Source organism: Panthera onca, chromosome X, assembly GCF_046562875.1.
Source record: "Panthera onca isolate mPanOnc1 chromosome X, mPanOnc1 haplotype 2, whole genome shotgun sequence".
Classification (NCBI taxonomy): domain Eukaryota; kingdom Metazoa; phylum Chordata; class Mammalia; order Carnivora; family Felidae; genus Panthera; species Panthera onca.
The window spans coordinates 103,555,222-103,573,632 of NC_138357.1; the positions used below are offsets into that span (position 1 = coordinate 103,555,222).

At 42.8% G+C, this 18,411-nt stretch overlaps 1 protein-coding gene across 5 annotated transcripts in view; it reads right to left on the reverse strand.

Moving 5' to 3' along the window:
- Positions 1 to 18,411, reverse strand: part of GK (glycerol kinase) — a 76,176-nt gene that overhangs the window by 5,131 nt on the left and 52,634 nt on the right. For all 5 annotated transcript variants that reach the window (XM_081793417.1, XM_081793419.1, XM_081793418.1 and 2 more), the window contains 6 exons: positions 7,724 to 7,802; positions 6,849 to 6,945; positions 6,206 to 6,290; positions 4,896 to 5,016; positions 4,629 to 4,772; positions 1,951 to 2,031 (listed from right to left, as the gene is read on the reverse strand). In XM_081793417.1, coding sequence (XP_081649543.1) covers positions 1,951 to 2,031; positions 4,629 to 4,772; positions 4,896 to 5,016; positions 6,206 to 6,290; positions 6,849 to 6,945; positions 7,724 to 7,802 — 607 coding nt within the window. The remainder of the gene's footprint in view (positions 1 to 1,950; positions 2,032 to 4,628; positions 4,773 to 4,895; positions 5,017 to 6,205; positions 6,291 to 6,848; positions 6,946 to 7,723; positions 7,803 to 18,411) is intronic.

The window sequence follows — 18,411 nt, forward strand, 5'->3', positions numbered from 1 at the left end:
GTGAGCAGGGCCTGCATTCACAAGTCCGTACTAATTTAGGTGGCATGGATTTAATGGAAATATATCCTTTTTGGTGACTGACCGGTATCTCCACACCCACGCTGGTTATTTAATCGCTGTGTGCATTTAAACACATTTAAACCAATGTGAACTGTTTCCAAAATGTTGTTTTGGTGTGTCTGGGGTGCAAATGCGGAGTGCAAAGCCAAGCTCATCATTTATGATAAGCTCTCTCCAAAAAGTATCAAATCTCCAATCACTTCTACATTTTAAAGACACACAAATGTCTATTAAAAATTGTTTACGGTATATTCAAATATAGTTAGAAATAAGAAATAGGACTTCTTCGAAAGTGGCAAACTGCATCAGAAATTAAGAGAACATACTATTTTTTCCAGAATAACAGCTTATTGATATATGGTTATATGGCTTACACTGCTTAAAGAAATACAATTAGCATGTCATTGGCTGAATATGATTATTCTGATTTAATGTACAGCTTAGAGACTCAACATATTATATACATTAGAGTGATTTTCATCAATCGACTTCACAACATTTACAAACTGGCTTCAATGCACTGCAGTCTAATTGTAACAAAAAAACGACGTAAAAAATCTACAACTCTCAAAAAAATCAAATTACTTTTATCATCAATGCTGACAGCAGAACTAAAGAAATCATGTAATTTTCTCTCATCAACTTTTTCTTTCATCTGAAGTTTATTGACAGTAAGGTATGCAAACAAAGTGAAAGGATCAACTGGTCTTGGGGTAATTTTGCAATTAAAATTTTATCTTCAACTGCTACTAAGAAGTGAGTGAGTGTGAGTGTGTGTGTGTGTGTGTGTGTGTGTGTGTGTGTCGCACTGTGGTGCAGGGAGGGACACGGGGATGATTGTGCTATTTAAAAAAAAATCCAGGGGCACCTGGGCGGCTCAGTCAATTAAGTGTCTGACTTCAGCTCAGGTCATGATCTCGTGGTTTATGGGTGTGAGCCCCGTGTCGAACTCTGTGCTGACAGCTCGGAGCCTGGAGCCTGCTTCGGATTCTGTGTCTTCCTCTCTCTCTGCCCCTCCTCTGCTCACACTCTGTCTCTGTCTCTCTCTCTCTCAAAAATAAATAAACATTAAAAAATGAAATAAAATAAAATATGAATCAGAGAAATCATATGACTCAACTTCTCATTAGCCAATGATTGAGGACAACTAGAAAATAAAAGAAATCAGGGTGCACGTATGTTATATCTTGCACAGCAACTAGCACTGTGCTAGGAAAATACTTATGATTGAGAGGTTTAATTACAAAGGGTCTCAAAATTGCAAAAGGTATAGTAAGAAAAGCTTTGCCACCACCTTATAAAAAATGGTTTACTTAAGCCCAATACCTGCCTGCTTAAGGGACTGAAAAAAATGGTCCTGTATTTTCTGCCAAGAGCATTTCCCAATCTGTTATGACACTTCTAATTTACAGTTTGGTACATTTCCTCCTCTCTAACCCAATGTACATTCGCTAAGAACTTGGAATCAGCCTAGGAAGCAGTGACATAGATTGAGCAATTAACATAAGTTTTGGTTGGTTCAGGTCATGAAGACAGCCCCCCAAAAAGATAAAAGAAGACACTAAGTGAAAAAAAGAAATAAAAAGAAGAATCTAGTTGATTTTCTTTTTCATTGAGGAGAAAGAAATCATTTTACTTTTAGAAAACTAAGTTATCCACTGAAGTCCCAGGAATAAACTTAATAAGGAAAAAACAGGCAGGACACAATTAAGTATGTATATATCAACCTGATAACCTACATCTCTAAAGTGTTCTGAAAATGTTAGAAACTCTGGACAGAAGCCACTGATTTTCTTCATAGCAGCCTTGCAAAGTGTAAATGGTTAGACACTTAAATAAGTTATTTAACGCACTAAGACAAAGCGGCAAGAATAATAAAAACATTTTTACCACTTTCTGAAGACTGAGTTGTAACCCAACCCACTGACTTCATCACAGCTTTCTTCCATGTAGAGTACCGAATTTCACTTTCTAGAAATAGAAGGTGGGAAACACGTAAGTCTGAAAGTAGTTTACTGAGATATTCTACACACCACACTCATGTCCACTCAGCATTTTGAACAAATTGTGACACGTATTAAAGTCAAGTCCCTCGCATGGGGGCCTTTACCAGAACTCAGACTCAGGAGAGTACGGGTCCTGGCGACGGCCAGGGACTGGGAGAGACACACGCTTGGAAGGTGAAGGGGCAATTCAAATTCAACATGGTGTACGGGTGGAGGGAGGCTGGGACACAGGCTACCTGGGAGGACCAGGCCACTCACAAACAAGTAGTGACGAATTAGAAAGGGAAATCCCATTTGACGTCCTTTATCTTTTTTCAGGGGGTACGGTGGGGGGGGGGGATGTGGGATACAGGGTATACTGTAATATGTTAAGACTAGAAGGAGAATTACTTTTGGTGTAGCCGAAGGACTGAACATGTATGGATTTCTCACAAGATTTAAATTACATTCCTGTGAGGCAGGATTTCTGTAAGAAGGAAATCCACGATAAGAGAACTAAACAAAAATGGCCACCCTTTCTGTAGCACCTGAAGCCTGTGACACCTGGGCGACACTGCTCAAATATCACTTGCTTTAGAAAGCTTTCCAGGGCCCCACTATGCCCCTCCTCTGTCTTCCCACAGCACTTCACACTTCAGGCTGTCGGCTGACCACAGTCAACTGTCATGGCTTTGTCTGCCTCTCCCAAGATCCAGGAGTCTCCTGAAGGGCGAAGACTTGCTCTTGTTCAGTGCTATATCCCCATGTCGCAATTTCTGGCCTGTACTCAGCTCTAAAAAAAAAAGTTTCCTGGAGAATGAACTGTTTATACGTAGATGCCCAGCACGCACGTGTGTGTGTGTGTGTGTGTGTGTGTGTGTGTGTGTGTGCGCGCGCGCGCACGTGCGTTGTTTGCTGTGGGGAGAGGAGTAGGGCTGGCGAAGGGAAGGACAGCTGACCTAACTGACCCACTCTGGGCCAAGGCCATAAAAAATAGCAAAGAAGGCTCTCCTCAGAAAACAAGAGACTCTCTGGTCAAAACTTCCTTGTTAAGGAGTGGGATTAGCATCTCGAGGCCATATACTCACTCTGACGATTGTTTACTAAAAAAATGATTTTTTTCAGAAGTAGAAAAATGTTCTGAACTCCACATTCCATGCAATGTGAAAAGTTAAAAATTCCCTACATATAGAACATCAGATTTCGAAACACGTTTCTACACTGAGTTATGTGGTATACCGTCTGACTATAAAATTACTAGTGTTACAATCCATTTTCTCATCTGTGGAAAGGAATAAAATTAAGCAGCACTGGCTTAGGCTTCCAGAAAATTAAACACATGTACATTTGGAAGCTTATTTCCCAGTAGTGTAAAAGCCACTTGGATGCTATATTACACTAAGTTTTTAAAAAAAGTTATAAAACCAAATTCAATAGTGCAGCAGGATTCTCGTGCAGAGAGTCGTGACATCGAGGCTTTTCTTCCCAGGAAGCAACTTGACTCGTGCCGGCACCGCTCAGTTGGGTTCGTACACAAAGAACTGAGCCCCGAACGCCACGTGGCATAGTTTTTTATGTATTCACTTCTTTGTCTCCCATATATGGTAACACACAAACATGCAGTCTGATGAAATGGTTTCGTGTTACAAGGTCGAGGTCGCGAGGGATGTTGTCATGTACGCATATAACCAGGTTGCTTTGAGGCTTTTTTTGTTTTCTTTCTTTCCTTAGGGAGGGGATCTGGCCACAATATATATAAAACCTTATCTTTATACTCACGTTTATTTCAACCTGAGAGATGCACCACTGTATTTTAATAAAGGTGTCGGTCAGAGCTCAGTTTGTTATAAGAGTGAGTCAGGTATTTAGGTATTTAAGGCTCACTTACTGACATTGTTGCTACTTTTGTCGGGCTAGGCCTGCTGTGCTTAAAAGTTACCAGAATGTCCCTTAGCCTAGCTAATCATGTCCTAAAACTAGGCCCCTGGCACCAAAAGATGGTCAGTTATCTCCCTTCTTACTTTTAAAAAAGGCTGTTAACAAGTTAGAACTGACAGTTTGGCTGTGTTATCCTTCTGCATGAAAATATTGTAAATAGAAGTGAATGGCAAAAGAAGGGATTCTGGAAGGTTTTTTTAATATAAGGAACTTCTGGGGTGCTGGGGTGGCTCAGTCGGTTGAACGTCCGACTCTTGATTTGGGCTCAGGTCATGATCTCGGTTTGTGGGATCGAGCCCTGTGACGGGCCCCGCACTGAGCATGGAACCTGCTTGGGATTCTCTTTCCCCCCCGTCTCTATTTCAAAATAGATAAATCAAGATTTTAAAACCATAAGGAGCTTTTTCTCTCAGCCATACCCAGCGTAGCCAATCTAACACAGTGGTGTTTGCTATTTTACTTAGTGTCTTAACCCACAACGAACACAAAGGCAAACTCTCTCTCACTAAGGTCCCCTCCACAGGATACCATTACATTTTCATTTTTAAAAACAATTGATTTTTAAGTAATCTCTACGCCCAACGTGGGAGCTCGAACTCACGACTGCAAGATCAAGACCCCTAAATTTCCATTTTTGACACATACCCTCAGCATTGATCTGGGGTTCAAACCGCTCCATCGTAACCGCTGACAAATCCTCGGGCTCGAGGCTCCAAACACCAACTCCTTCCGCAGCCCCCGCTGCCATGGCGGCTCCCAGGGCGGTTGTTTCGGGCATCGAGGGCTTCACTGAGGGAAGAGGGCAACAGCAACAGCTTTCATCAGCATCTTCACAGCTCCCTACGCCTAAAAAACCCGTTCTTGCAAAAGAAATACTACTTTTGGCATGTAAAGGACGCAACGCTTACTGACCTACTGGGATGTACAGAATGTCTGCTTGTAGCTGCATAAGGATTTTGTTGTTGGTCATCCCTCCGTCTACCTGCAGATGGCTGAGTGGTATTCCACAGTCGCGGTTCATGGCATCCAAAATCTTAAATAAACCAATGCAAGGAACATAATGAGCATAATTAAACTGCTACTTCGTAGTAACATCTCTGAAAATGGCAGTCTTCTGATCAAGAGCTTCCCAAAGTCTACAGAATAAAATTTAGATTTCCTGTCAGAGAAAGACAGATATCGTATGTTTCCACTCGTATGTGGAACTTGAGAAACAAAACAGAAGACCATGGGGGAAGGGAAGGGGAAAAAAATAGTTTCAGAGACGGAGGGAGACAAACCGTAAGAGACTCTTAAAAACAGAGAACAAACTGAGGGACGATGGAGGGGTGGGGGAGAGGGGGAAATGGGTGATGGGCATTGAGGAGGGTATTTGCTGGGATGAGCACTGGGTGTTGTATGTAAGTGATGAACCAGGGGAATCTACCCCCAAACCAAGAGCACACTGTATATACGCTGTATGTTAGCCAACTTGACAATAAATCATGTATATAAAGAAAATGTAGATTTCTTATTTTGGTCTTCCAAGCCTTCCTTGATCTAGACACACCGATCTTTTCCCTCACTACACCTCTGCCCTCACCCTTAGAGCCAGCCATGCCAAACACCTCAATTTTGCACCCTGGTTTCCTGCCTCGATGCCTACGTTTGAGCTATTCATTTCCTTTGCCTAACATGTACCACTCAGCATCCGCCCCCCACCCCCCGCAAGGGTAAAACACCCAGCACCTGGCGGATGATAGGAATTCCAAAGGTTATGACAGCAGGGTGCCTGGGTGGCTCAGTCGTTCAAGCACTGCATCAGGGTGGCTGCTGTCATTGGAGAGCCTGCTTTGGATCGTCTGTCTCTCTCTCTCTGCCTCTCCCCTGCTTGCACGCACTCTCTCTCTCTCTCAAAAATAATAAACATTTTAAAAAAGGTAATGACAGCTAAGAAAAAGAGGAAAAAATTTGCGAGCAGGGGAGGAGCGGAGAGAGAGAGAGAATCTCAAGCAGGCTCTTCAGGGTCAATGCAGAGACTGACGTGGGGCTCAAACTCACCAAACAGTGAGATCATGACCTGGGCAGAAATCAAGAGTCAGATGCTTAACCGAATGAGCCACCCAGGCACCTCTGATAATTTAATATATTTACGTTATTTAATAAACGTTCAGCATTAATATATAATTTGTTTAAGAGTGACAAAAGCACATTAAGCACAAGAAAAAAGCCCATATTATTACCTCCCGGGTTTGGAAACAAACAGCTTCTAATGCAGCAAAAGCAATATGGCATTTATTGGTGAACTGAGTGAGTCCACAGATGATCCTAAAAACACACACAAAGAGTTGTAAGATTAAAAAAAAAGACTTGAAAGATTAGAGTGGAGTAAACGAGTCACCAATCTGAAATGTCCTGAATATGGAAAGGTTGACCTCGGTAGATACAGACGTTCAGGGGAAAAAAAAAAAACACATAAAAAAAAAAACGGACACAAACACGAAGCAGCTTGGAAAAGTCATACAGTCCGCAATCCTGCATCCACATAGGAAAAAGTCCAGGATCCAGATGAACAGATGACAATAACATAACACCAAATCAGAATTCATTTGGACGATGTCCCTTGTGCGTAGCTTGCAGATGCCTTGAAGATAAATGATCACAACACTGACACGAACATGGACGTGGCAGGCAGGGCCTTATTGTCAGATGATTTGTAACCTCTTGGAATTTAAAGGTTCTGAAGTTATGTGCTCCAAACAGAAGAGGTTTCCTCGACACTTTAAAATCATTTGAAAATAGATAGGAAACTAGGAACTAAGTCATTAGTGACTTTAGTAAAATAAATCAAGACCCACAAAAGCATACCTCGCATGCAGTTCTTACCCTCTGGCACTGGGCTCCCAGTAAGGCGCATACAGCCCTGAAAACGCAGGGACGAAATAGCAGCCGTAAGAAGTACCTACTTCTTTAGCAAGTTTTTCTAACATTAAAAAAAAAAAAAAAAGGGAGAAAAACAAAAATTACTCCAATATATTCTATTGTTTTAGTCAATAAACACAGCTGTATAAAAAATGAGGATACGGCTTTTGATTTCTTATTCACTAGTGCGGCACAATGTTCCTACTTCTGGCACTAAGCGAGGAGGGGCGAGAACCAATTTGCCCGCACCGAGAAGTAAAGGAGCTAGATTGCTTTCATTAAGGTGTCGTAACTCATTTCCACGATTTTTAAGGTTGTTGACTAGGAGATAAAAAAGCGGCCTCCAGGGCGTCCCCAGTCCACAATGTGTTTCTGATTGTCCCCCCCCACCGCCCCTTCGGGCCGAAGTAAACAAGTAGATGAAAGAGAGGGTAATGAGATCACATAATTATCCGTAGATGGGAAATTGCCATATTACTACTTAAATGATAGGCACCGGGGTTTTAACGCTCACTCTAATCTCAGAGGTAAAGCTCCTTCTCATCAGATAAATTTAAATGGACCACTTTACCTGCAGATTCTGGCAATCTTTGCTGTTGGATTTTACACTTGGGTAGTTTTTATGCCCTACCTTGCCAGTTTATGAATAACCATCACTATTTATGTCAATTTGTTGTTTTATAAATCTTCACAAAATAGTCTTTTGTGTATAAATCAAACTCATAATAGGAATTCATTTCATTTAATGTCACATATGGCTCAAATCACAAGTATTCACACAAAGCAAAGGTAAAAATTTCCATTATTTAGATCCCAATCCTTTGTTGGAACATACTCACCGATTTCCTCTGAGCTCTTTATAATTCCAAGATTATCCCTTAGCCAGCGAATAACAGCACCAGCTATAGCTACAGAACCCTATGAAAGAAAAGGAATCCGAGAGAGAATTTATATTTTCACTATAAAAAGATTTTATTAAGCATTTCTCTATGTATGACAAGATGGATACAATTTAAAAGTTTCGACGTTGGGGCTTTTACAAATATCAGAAACTAGGTCTATTAATGCAAACATGGTTTCATACAGGTCATTACCGACATTTTTCATGAGCTAGGGAAAAGAAGTGAGCTCCCCAGTACACCCTTGGGCCTCTACGATCTGTTGTTCTATGTACTGTTGCTAAACTATGAGGTATATTATCATCCGGAAAACATTCCCGCCTTATCCACTGAGTTATCAGGAGAGGCCACATTAAAAGGGTTTTTCAAGCCCATTTGCTGTATCTAACAGTATATTAAATCAAGCAACAACAGCAAAGTTAGCCAAGAAACTACAAAGTAATAACTCAACAAAACCACTAAGGGACGGAGCCAGCCGGGGGAGGGAGAGGGGGCTGTGGCAACAAGGAAGAAAACATGTGCTTTGGAGCCGGACGAACAGGCTTTGGGTCCAAGTTCGAGCTCTTAACTGCTGTGCGATCTTAGGCAAATTAGGCTTAGTGAGCCTCCTTTCCGTCACCTAGAAAATCATGGTGACTATACTAACACCTGCTCAAACTACGATGAGGCTCGATAGGAGAATGCAGGGGAAGGTTAGTACCGAATGTAAATATTACCTTCATCATTTGTTTCTGTGTTGAAAAAGTATAATCCAAATTCCACTGATTGATGAATGGACAAATATAGTATATCCATACAATGGAATATTATTTGCTCACACAAGAAGGAATGAGGTTCTACTACAACATTAAGCTTGAAACTATTACGCTAAGTGAAAGGAGACGGTCACAAGAGACCATAAAGCGTATGATTCCATTGATGTGAAATGTCCAGAATAAGCAAATCCACAGAGACGAAGAGTAGATTAGGGGTTGCTGAGGGTTGGGGTGGTGGGGTTATTCTTTGGGGTGATGAGAATGTTTTAATGTTGGATTGTGGTGACGGGTGCGTGACTGAATATACTGAAAACCAACAAACTGTCTACTTTAAAAGGATGACTCGTGTGATAGGCGAATTATATCTCAATAAGCTATTGTAAAAAGATCTTGAGGGGCGAAAAAATGACCAGCACAAACCGTTAGGAATTCCAAAAAAAGTTCTTTGGTTCTGACTTTTCATTTCATACAGGCTATTAATGTAAATTTTTTCCACAGTTACCCCAAACCCAAATATCAGGTGATATTAAGTGCAGGAAGCAGAATGTTTTTCTCTGTTGCCTACGTCCCTGCCTCCAGGTTAGTTAAGTGAATTACAAATGGTCACCCCCTCTTGCTGTCAATTTCCAGGCTGTAAACAAACTAGATGTAGAATACGTTGATTCATTCTGTCATTCAGAGCTTCTATGAGAGTAAGTCACTATATGTTACTGCAAAACTGCAGAACACTGCTACTGTCCTCTTTATACACTGGCTTTTTAGCTATAAAAAATTGCTGAGGAAGAGAGTTGACATTGATGTGCAAATTTAATCAGGTGTTTTTTTTTTAATTTTTTTTTTAATGTTTATTTATCTTTGAGACGGAGAGAGACAGAGCATGAACGGGGGAGGGTCAGAGAGAGAGGGAGACACAGAATCTGAAACAGGCTCCAGGCTCCGAGCCGTCAGCACAGAGCCCGACGCGGGGCTCGAACTCATGGACCGTGAGATCGTGACCTGAGCCGAAGTCGGACGCTTAACTGACTGAGCCACCCAGGCGCCCCTAATCAGGTTTTGAAGATGGGGAAAAAATTCAACACATACCAAGGTAGGTGAGGTATGTAAGACTCTAACCCACTGGTCTCCCTCTGGCAAAGTTTTCGATACACTTCCTAACTTTGATATGTTATATATTTAGGTCCTTAGTGGAACCATCAAGGAAAACTAAGTGATTTTTTTTGCTCACAGAGACTTCAGAATTGACTCTCGAATTTCCTTCAGAAGCAAAAAATTCAGAGATAGTAGTTGCTGAAGACAAGTAAATGCGTAAGATTTTCCAGACCAACGAGGTTCGGAAGAAATACAATGTGAGCCACGTATGTAATTTAAGTTTGCAGTTACCACATTGAAAAAGTAAAATGAAACAGGTTAAATTAATTCTAATACATTTAAGCGAATATATTAAAATATCATGACTGCCACGTGGACTCAATATAAACATTACTGAGGTATTTGATATTTGTTCACGAAGTCTTGGAAATCAGGTATGTATTTTACACTTACACCACATCTCAATGTGGCCGAGCCACGTTTCAAGGGCTCAATAGCCGCCCGTTCCCAGTGGACCACACTATTGCACATCTGATTGGAAAAACAGGTGTCCTCCTTATACTCTCAAAAGACACTGGCCGCACATCATATCTGACCAGGAAATGCATACATTTTCAATAGTTTCAGGGAGTAAACTATGAACTTTAAACAACTACTGTGCTTAGAAGTCTAGCGGAGTGGTTTTGGGGCCGTTAGCTAGCGGAGGTTCATACGTTGGGAATCCAAATGCCGATGCACCTCATTTCCATGGAAAAGGCAGGATGTTATACGCTTGAATATTTTTTGGTTTTTTTTTTGAGAGGAAGCAATACGGTTTTAGGAAAAGGACTGTCAAGGTTTTAACAAAAAGAACTGGTTGTGGACCAGAGGGCATTGCTTAGATTGAAACCAAAGGAAAAAAAAAAAAAAATACAAAGTTACTATCAAAGCTCCAGAAGAACATTATTTTAAATCTGGTCATCAGGAATGTACAGGGCTGTTTAGTTGTAAGTGAAAAATAAATGTAATATAAGAAAATAAGAGGTAGGTTGAAAACACTTATCTGAAAGAAGAATATCGTTTTGGTGCCAGGATAGAATACATGGTATTCGCTAGCCTTCTAAAAAATTAATTAAAAATGAGAGAAACCTCCACGGTGAGCAAAGACGTGGTCTTTCGCATTCAGAGGCAGGGGATAAAGCGGAAGGTGCCGTAATGCTTTCGAGATGGGCGGGAAGAGGAGCACAGGAACAGAAAGCTAACACGACAGACAGAAGGTCGCTGTCTGCTTGCTATCAACTCAGTTACGCTCAGTCATGTCCTAAATATAAAGATTCAGTACTTCAGAGCATCATCTACAGATAGGAATGCACTCTAAGATAAGACCTATGGGAAAGGTGCACGCAAGCCAGTCGTACCCTAAGAAGGACATTAACAGAGATGAGAGGGTAGAAAGAAAAATAAATGAAATGATGAACAGGACAAGAGGAATAAATCGCTTAAAAACTAGATACATAGCCTGGAAAGTGGAAGCTTAAGAAACAGGCTAGGGGAAGAGTGAATTAAGAACAATGAAGTAGGGGCGCCTGGGTGGCTCAGTCAGTTGAGCGTCTGACTCCTGATTTTTGGCTCAGGTCATGATCCCAGGGTCATGGGATCAAGACCCACATCAGGCTCTGTACAGGGGGTGGGGCCTGCTTTAGATTCATTCTCTCTCTCTCCCTCCCTTTGCCCCTCTCCCAGCTCACATGTGCTCTCACTCTCTCTAAAATAAAGAATTAAACTTTAAAAAAAGTAATGAGGCAGATCTAATATAGTGTCATAGCAGACAAATATACTTCTCAAGAGCTCCTCGCCATGCATGCCATAGCCACGAATAGTATCTGTGTAAAGGACACATTTCAGGATGTGAGGCAGTTATGGCTAAAATCAGAGGGTATGAAGAAAAATTACGTGAAATTAAGATTATCCATAAATCGCTTAAAATCATCCATTAGGCACAGGAAACAAAGCTTTCTGTATGCGACAGTAACACGTATCGCTACGTACATAATTTATAATGTACTAATTTGTGTAAGATCACAAATGCAAAATCTAAGTCCACAGCATTTTTAATTGCGTAGAAGAGAGAACGGGAACCTAGAGGTAAAGGGGGGGAACAACATTATTTTTAAAATGTAATCGATACTATTAATACTTCAGTAACAAGTTAGGGAGTTAAGATAAACAGCGTTTACGGTTCAGAAAGTATACTTCCCAAGAAAGTACGTTATTCAAGTCCGGAAACAACGTTTCTAGGCCGTGGCAGGCAGATTCTTAATGAAGGCGGCTTCCTCCACCGTCCCCCCCTCCTGGTGCTCGTGCTGGCGTGCGATCCTCTCTCCCTGAGCACAGTGGGACTTAGGACATGCTTCCAACCAGTAATGCGCGTCAGAGGCAATTGGATGCATGTGAGGGAAGTGTACGGGATGAAGCCAAATAAGATTATCAGGGGTCCTCTGGTGGGTCTTCACATGAGAAGAAACTGCAGGCGGCCTCTAAGAGCCGAGGGCAGCCTTTGGCTCCCAACTACCAAGAAACGGAAGCCCTCAGCCCTACAACCACGAGGACCCGAATTCGGCTGATAATCCGAGTGAGCGGGCCTGGAAGGAGAGAGAGTGTTGGACGAGACCATAGCCTCAGCCGACACCTTGACTATAGCCTTGTGAGACAAACGGGTATGGCTGCAAGCCGCTTCTATTTGTGATTAAATTGTTATACAGCAATAGAGAAGAACACAGGCTTATAACACAAATGATTATCTGGCGTTAAGAAGGCTGAAAGAGTCTAAAACAGAAGTCTCCACACTATCATCATAAATCATACGAAAGAGATGGGACAGGGGACATTTAAAGAAACCAAGGGGGCGTACAGGGAAGCCCTTTTCGAAGCTCATACTTATTTTAAGATTTATTTATTTATTTTGGAGATTCTCCACGTCTAAAGTTTCCATGCTCAGCACGGTGCCCGATATGGGGCTCGATCCCACGACCGTGACGTCATGACCTGAGCCAAAATCGAGAGCCGAACACACAACTGACTAAGCCACCCCGGTGCCCCCGAAGCTCCTATTTAAATGGAGAAACAATGGCCTAAGATTTGGTATGTCGACAATATTGATTAAGTATCTCCTACGTGGCAGTCCACTCCAAGAGATGGGGAACCAGACAGGCATCGCGGCCTCGGGGAACTGGCATCCCGGTGACAGAGTACAGAACAGGGAGGTCTCAGATCCTAAGCGAGATCAACCTCAGAAATACTAAAGGCCCCCAAAAGGATTTTTTTGTGTGTGTGAAATAATACTTGGAAGAAGATAAACAAGGAAAGGGAGAAGCATGGCTTAAGGCAGGTGGTGTCCTATTAGCAGGTGGCAGAGAAAGGGCGGAACCACGTAACTGCTCCGGTTTGCTTCAACCTCTCCCGCCACCAAGAAAAATGTTCTAGTGGGGGCGCCTGGCTGGCTCAGTGGGTGCAGCGCGGGACTCTTGACCTCGGGGCTGTAGAGTTTGAGCCCCACATCGGGTGTAGAGATTGCTTAAAAATAAAAAATCTTTAAAGCAAAGGGAAATTTTCTAGTGGAAGAGTGGGACAAATTAAAGCGGTTTAGTAGGAGTTGAAAGTTTTAGAACAACCCAAGGATCACGTGCCCCAATTCCTTTGCACCAATAATGAAAATCGGAGCTTAGAGATGGTGACACGTCAGGCCTGGAGGCATCACATGCCAGGGAGCAGGGAGAAAGAAAAAGAATTCTCTTGGTGATGTCCACATCAGAAATGGTGAGTTTGCACTTTAAAAATCCCCTCTCTCTGTTCTAGACACAGAGGATAACAGGGCAAAATGTAAAAAGGGAACACCAAAACAGCATGTGCTGACTCAAATGCAGAGCGGCGGTGGATGTGGACAGAAAGAGAAATGCACCAACTGCACAGGGCTTGAGACCGCAAGGTTCTGCTTAGGTTTTCTGTATGTGTCAGGAGGCAGGAGTGGTGGCCGGGACCCGGCTCCTCCAGAGGAAAAGGGTCCCAAATGTCTTGTGTGACACAAGGAATAGCATCGGCTTCAGTGCCTGACGCCAAGGGCTAGGTGGCGCTGTCCCGCTTGTGTGGGGAGAACTACGGGCTGACAAAGGCTGTGGTTTTAATACATGAGACTAGAAGTGAAAGTTTCAAGACACACGAAGAAATCTATTATCAGGAAACCAGCAAACTAAACTTAACAGCTGGAAAAGAATTCACCCCACTCTGGGGCGCCTGGGTGGCTCAGTCGGTTGAGTGTCCGACTTCGGCTCAGGCCATGATCTCACAGCTCGGGAGTTCGAGCCCCGCATCGGGCTCTGTGCTGACAGCTCAGAGCACGGAGGCTGCTTCGGATTCTGTGTCTCCCTCTCTCTCTGCGCCTAACCCCCTTGCATTCTGTCTCTGTCTCTCTCAAAAATAAATAAACATTAAAAAAATGAAAAAAAATTAAAAATAATTCACTCCACTCTGACAAAGACTTTAGAGTAAGTGCTGAAAGTATTCAAAGAGATAAATTAAGGCACGATTTCTATGTTAAAAAACAGCCATTAAATTATGAATCAAAAGAAAAGCAAAATAAAATCAGGTGAATATGAACAAATAACCAGTTAAAAATCCTGGAGGGGATTGGGGTGCCTGGGTGGCTCAGTTGTTTAAGCGTCCGACTTCGGCTCAGGTTATGATCTCACGGTTTGTGGGTTCGAGCCCCATGACAGGCTCTGTGCTGACAGCTCAGAGCCTGAAGCTTGCTTTGGATTCTGTGTCTCCATCTCTCTCTCTCTCTCTATCCCCCTCGCCCACTCACGCTCTGTCTCTCTCTCTCAAGAATAAACATTAAAAAAAAAAAAAAAAACAACCTGGCAGAGCACCTGGGTGGCTTGGGTGGTTAAGCATCTGGCTCTTGGTTTTGGCTCAGGTTATGATCTCACAGTTTGTGGGTTCGAGCCCGGAGTAGGGCTCTGTGCTGACAGCTCGGAGGCTGGAGTCTGCTCCGGATTCCGTGTCTCCTGCTCTCTACACCCCTCCCCCAGTCTCTCTCTCTCTCTCTCAGTCTCTGTCTCTCTCAAAAATAAGTATTAAAACAAAAAGAATGTAATAGGTGGGATCAACTCTAGAATAGACGGAAGAGAGGAGGCAGTGTTCCCATACACTGCCCATGACAGTGTAACTTGATGCCTTTGGTGTGAAAACTGGTTTGCGTTTATCTACTCAGAGGGAAGATACTCGTAATCTACTGCCTACAAATTCTACTCCTACAGAAATACGTACACAGGAGATGTATACAACGTTGTTCACGGTAGCATTTTTCATCATAGACGAAAGCAGAAAACAACTGAAAGGTCGTCGACAGTTGGATAAATACTAAACCGTGGCATTTTCATTTGGTAACAAAAAGGAGTGCTATCACAGCTCTGTGTAACAACGCGGACGAACCTCACAGATGTGATACTGAGCGCAAGAAGCCACATCAAAGGATACATACTGTATGACTTGATCTCTCTCACTTTCTCTTTTATATCTTTTAATATATAAAGTATCGAAAACACGCAAAACTCAACTTCGGTGTTCAAGGTTGCACATAGTAAGTGTCGGAACTCTAAAGAAAAGTAAGGAAGTGATTGTAATAAAAGCCAGGACACTGGTTCCCCTAGGGGACAGGGAGAGGCTGGGGGTGGGAGGGGCGCACAGGGGTTCCTGGCTGGGGGCGCTGTTCTGTTTCCTGACCTGGGCCTTCTCCTTATAATCATTTGTCAAGCCGTACTTTGGTCTGTTATGCATCCTTCTGTACGTGTTTCATATTTCACAATAAAAAGAGTTTTTGTTTTGTTCTAAAGAGAGGATTTGGAATGTAAGGTAGGTAGTGAGTAGCTCCCTGGAGAGGCAGCGCAGAGAAGCCAAGGGATGAAACATACGTAAAAGAGCAGTCCAGAGACATCGAGGCTGGGTTGAAGGGTTCCAACACCCATATGCTAGCAGTCACAGAAGAGGGCAGTGGCAATGGCAGAGTAGCAGTGTTTAAAAGAGACAACTGCTGAAGATTTCTCAGACCTCGAGACAGACTTGCATCCAGTTTATCTAACAGGATGAGTAAAATCAAATCCAAACCCAGGCACATCATAGGAAAACTGGAGAACTTCAATGATGTTAAATGTTCAACGGTGTTCAATGATGTTAGAGAGATGTTGGAAAAACAAGTGTTTCGTCTAAGATTCGGTACCCACCCCAGAGAGAGGGCAAAATGGGGCGCTTGGGGGGGCTCAGTCGGTTAAGCATCCAACTCTTTTTTTTTTTAATTTTTTAACATTTATTTATTTTCGAGGGAGCGAGAGTGACAGTGGGAATGGGGAAGGGGGAGAGAAAGAGGGAGACGCAGAATCCGAAGCAGGCTCCAGGCTCCGAGCTGTCAGCACAGAACCCGATGAGGGGCTCGAACCCACAAAACGTGAGATCATGACCTGAGCTGCAGTGGGACACTTAACTGACTGAGCCACCCAGGCGCCCCAAGCGTCCAACTCTTGATTTCAGCTCAGGTCCATCTCATGGTCCGAAGATTGAGCCCCAGGTCGGGCTCCGGTGCAGAGCATGGAGCCTGCTTCAGATTCTCTCTCTCCGCCCATCCCCCACTCACACTTTTTCTCTCTCGCTCAAAATAAATAAACGTTAAAAAAAATACAGACAAACCTAAAAGGACTAGACTTGCTACCTCAGATTCTGAGTAAGAGAACTACAAAAGGATGGCCCTCTGCAAGGAAAAAATGGGGGTAGGGCCATGAAAAGTTTCACCCAAAGAAATGACAGTGGACACAGAAAATGATAAAGTAAGCCAATAAGTATGATATACAATGGGCTAGAAAGAAAACAGAACTTATTCCTGCATGTTTAAGAAAAAGGGGAAATGAAAACTTTACTAAGCTCAATGACATGACTGCTGTTGGAGGTGACAGAGGAAAAGCATTCGAGGTCATCATCATGGGTGGGACGTTAAAAATAAATACTAAACAACTATAAACACGGTTAGGAAAATATATAGTTAAGTAACATCTTAAAAATGAAAAGGTGCTGGGGTGCCTGGATGGCTCAGTCAGTTGAGTGTCTGACTTCGGCTCAGGTCAAGTTCGAACTTCAGATCCTCTCTCTCTCTCTCTCTCTCTCTCTGTCCCTCCCCTGCTCGTGCTCTGCCTCTCTCTAAAAAAATAAACACTAAAAATTTTTTTAAAAAAGTTTAAAGGTGCCCACAAAAGAAATGAAACCCAAAACAACAAAAGCACAGAGAAATGCATTATGTTCCTTCCAAATCAGCAGAGGCACAGTGGAAGACTAAAAGATGTGAGGTACACAGCTATCGTTTCAGTTTTTAAAAAATGCAAAGCGAAATTTTTTTTATAGATTTTTCAAATAATTTTTTTAATGTTTATTTATTTTGAAGGAGAGAGAGACAGAGTCGAGCAGGGGAGGGGCAGAGAGAGAGGGAGACCCAGAATCGGAAGCAGGCTCCAGGCTCCGAGCCGTCAGCCCAGAGCCCGGCGCGGGGCTCCAACTCACGGACCGCGAGATCGTGACCCGAGCCGAAGTCGGACACTTAACTGACTGAGCCATCCAGGTGCCCCGCAAAGTGAAATTTTAAGACCTCAGGTCGCCAAGCCTAACAACAATCTGTCAAATTAAAGCAATGATCATCAACTATATACTCTGTAAGCACTTACAAAACATGGAAACTGCTTCAGTGTTTTTACATGTCTGTTAACTGAAAAGAAAGAAGACACAGAAAACAAAATCCTATCTACTACTGTGAACGTGTGTGTGTGTGTGTGTGTGTGTGTGTGTGTGTGTGTGTCAGTGTACATGTTGTGGCTCAGGCTGCTAGGTTAGGAGACGAAAGAAGTGACCTGAGATGCAGTGAAAAGAACACCGGACTCAGGAGAACGGCGATGGCACAGTGGGTGGCCCAGGGGGTCTAGATTTTGATGTTTAATAACCTGAATTTGCATCCTGGATCCGCTACTTACTAGCTTTCAAAAGTTACTTTGGCCAAGTGACTCCAATTTCACTTCCGACTCTCAAATTCCTTGGGAGGGGGTAGAGAAGCCTGTTGTCATCTGATCTATTACTGGCCGTGTCAGCTTTCAAATTCTCTGAATCTTTTAAAAAATTACACGGATTGAAACAAAATCATAAAGCATGTGCCTGTTAAGTCTCCAGATGAGGCAAAACTGGAAAAAGAACAAAGGGTGAAAAGGAACCCACAATGTCACAGTAGGCTGCAATCACTATCATGAAATTTAACAGGAAGAAGCAAAGACCTGAACTCAGATTAGCAAAAGATCTGCAGGGACGCCCGGCTGGCTCAGTCATGAGAGCATGTGACTCTTGATCTCGGGGTCTGAGTTCAAGCCTCGATGACTTAAGGAAAAAAGCAAGATCTGCCCAAATACGGAAGGGAGAGGACTTGGCTTGATAAGGAGTCATTTGAGAAAGCGCTAGATATTTTAACATCTGCTCCCGGAGGCGATGATATGGTGGGGTTATTAGACTAAATTAATGAACTCTCAGGTTAGAGTGGCAGAAGCAGTGTCTATGGTCAGAGAGGAACAAATCACACTAGTGAGTACAGGTCAGACTACATGCGGAATATTCTATTCCATTCTGGAAGATGCTGACAAATTGGAATGCGTCTAATGAAGGGAGTCCAGAACTAGAAAGGATCCAGAAACTGTATGACATCAGGGCACTGGAGGAGTTTATCCTAGA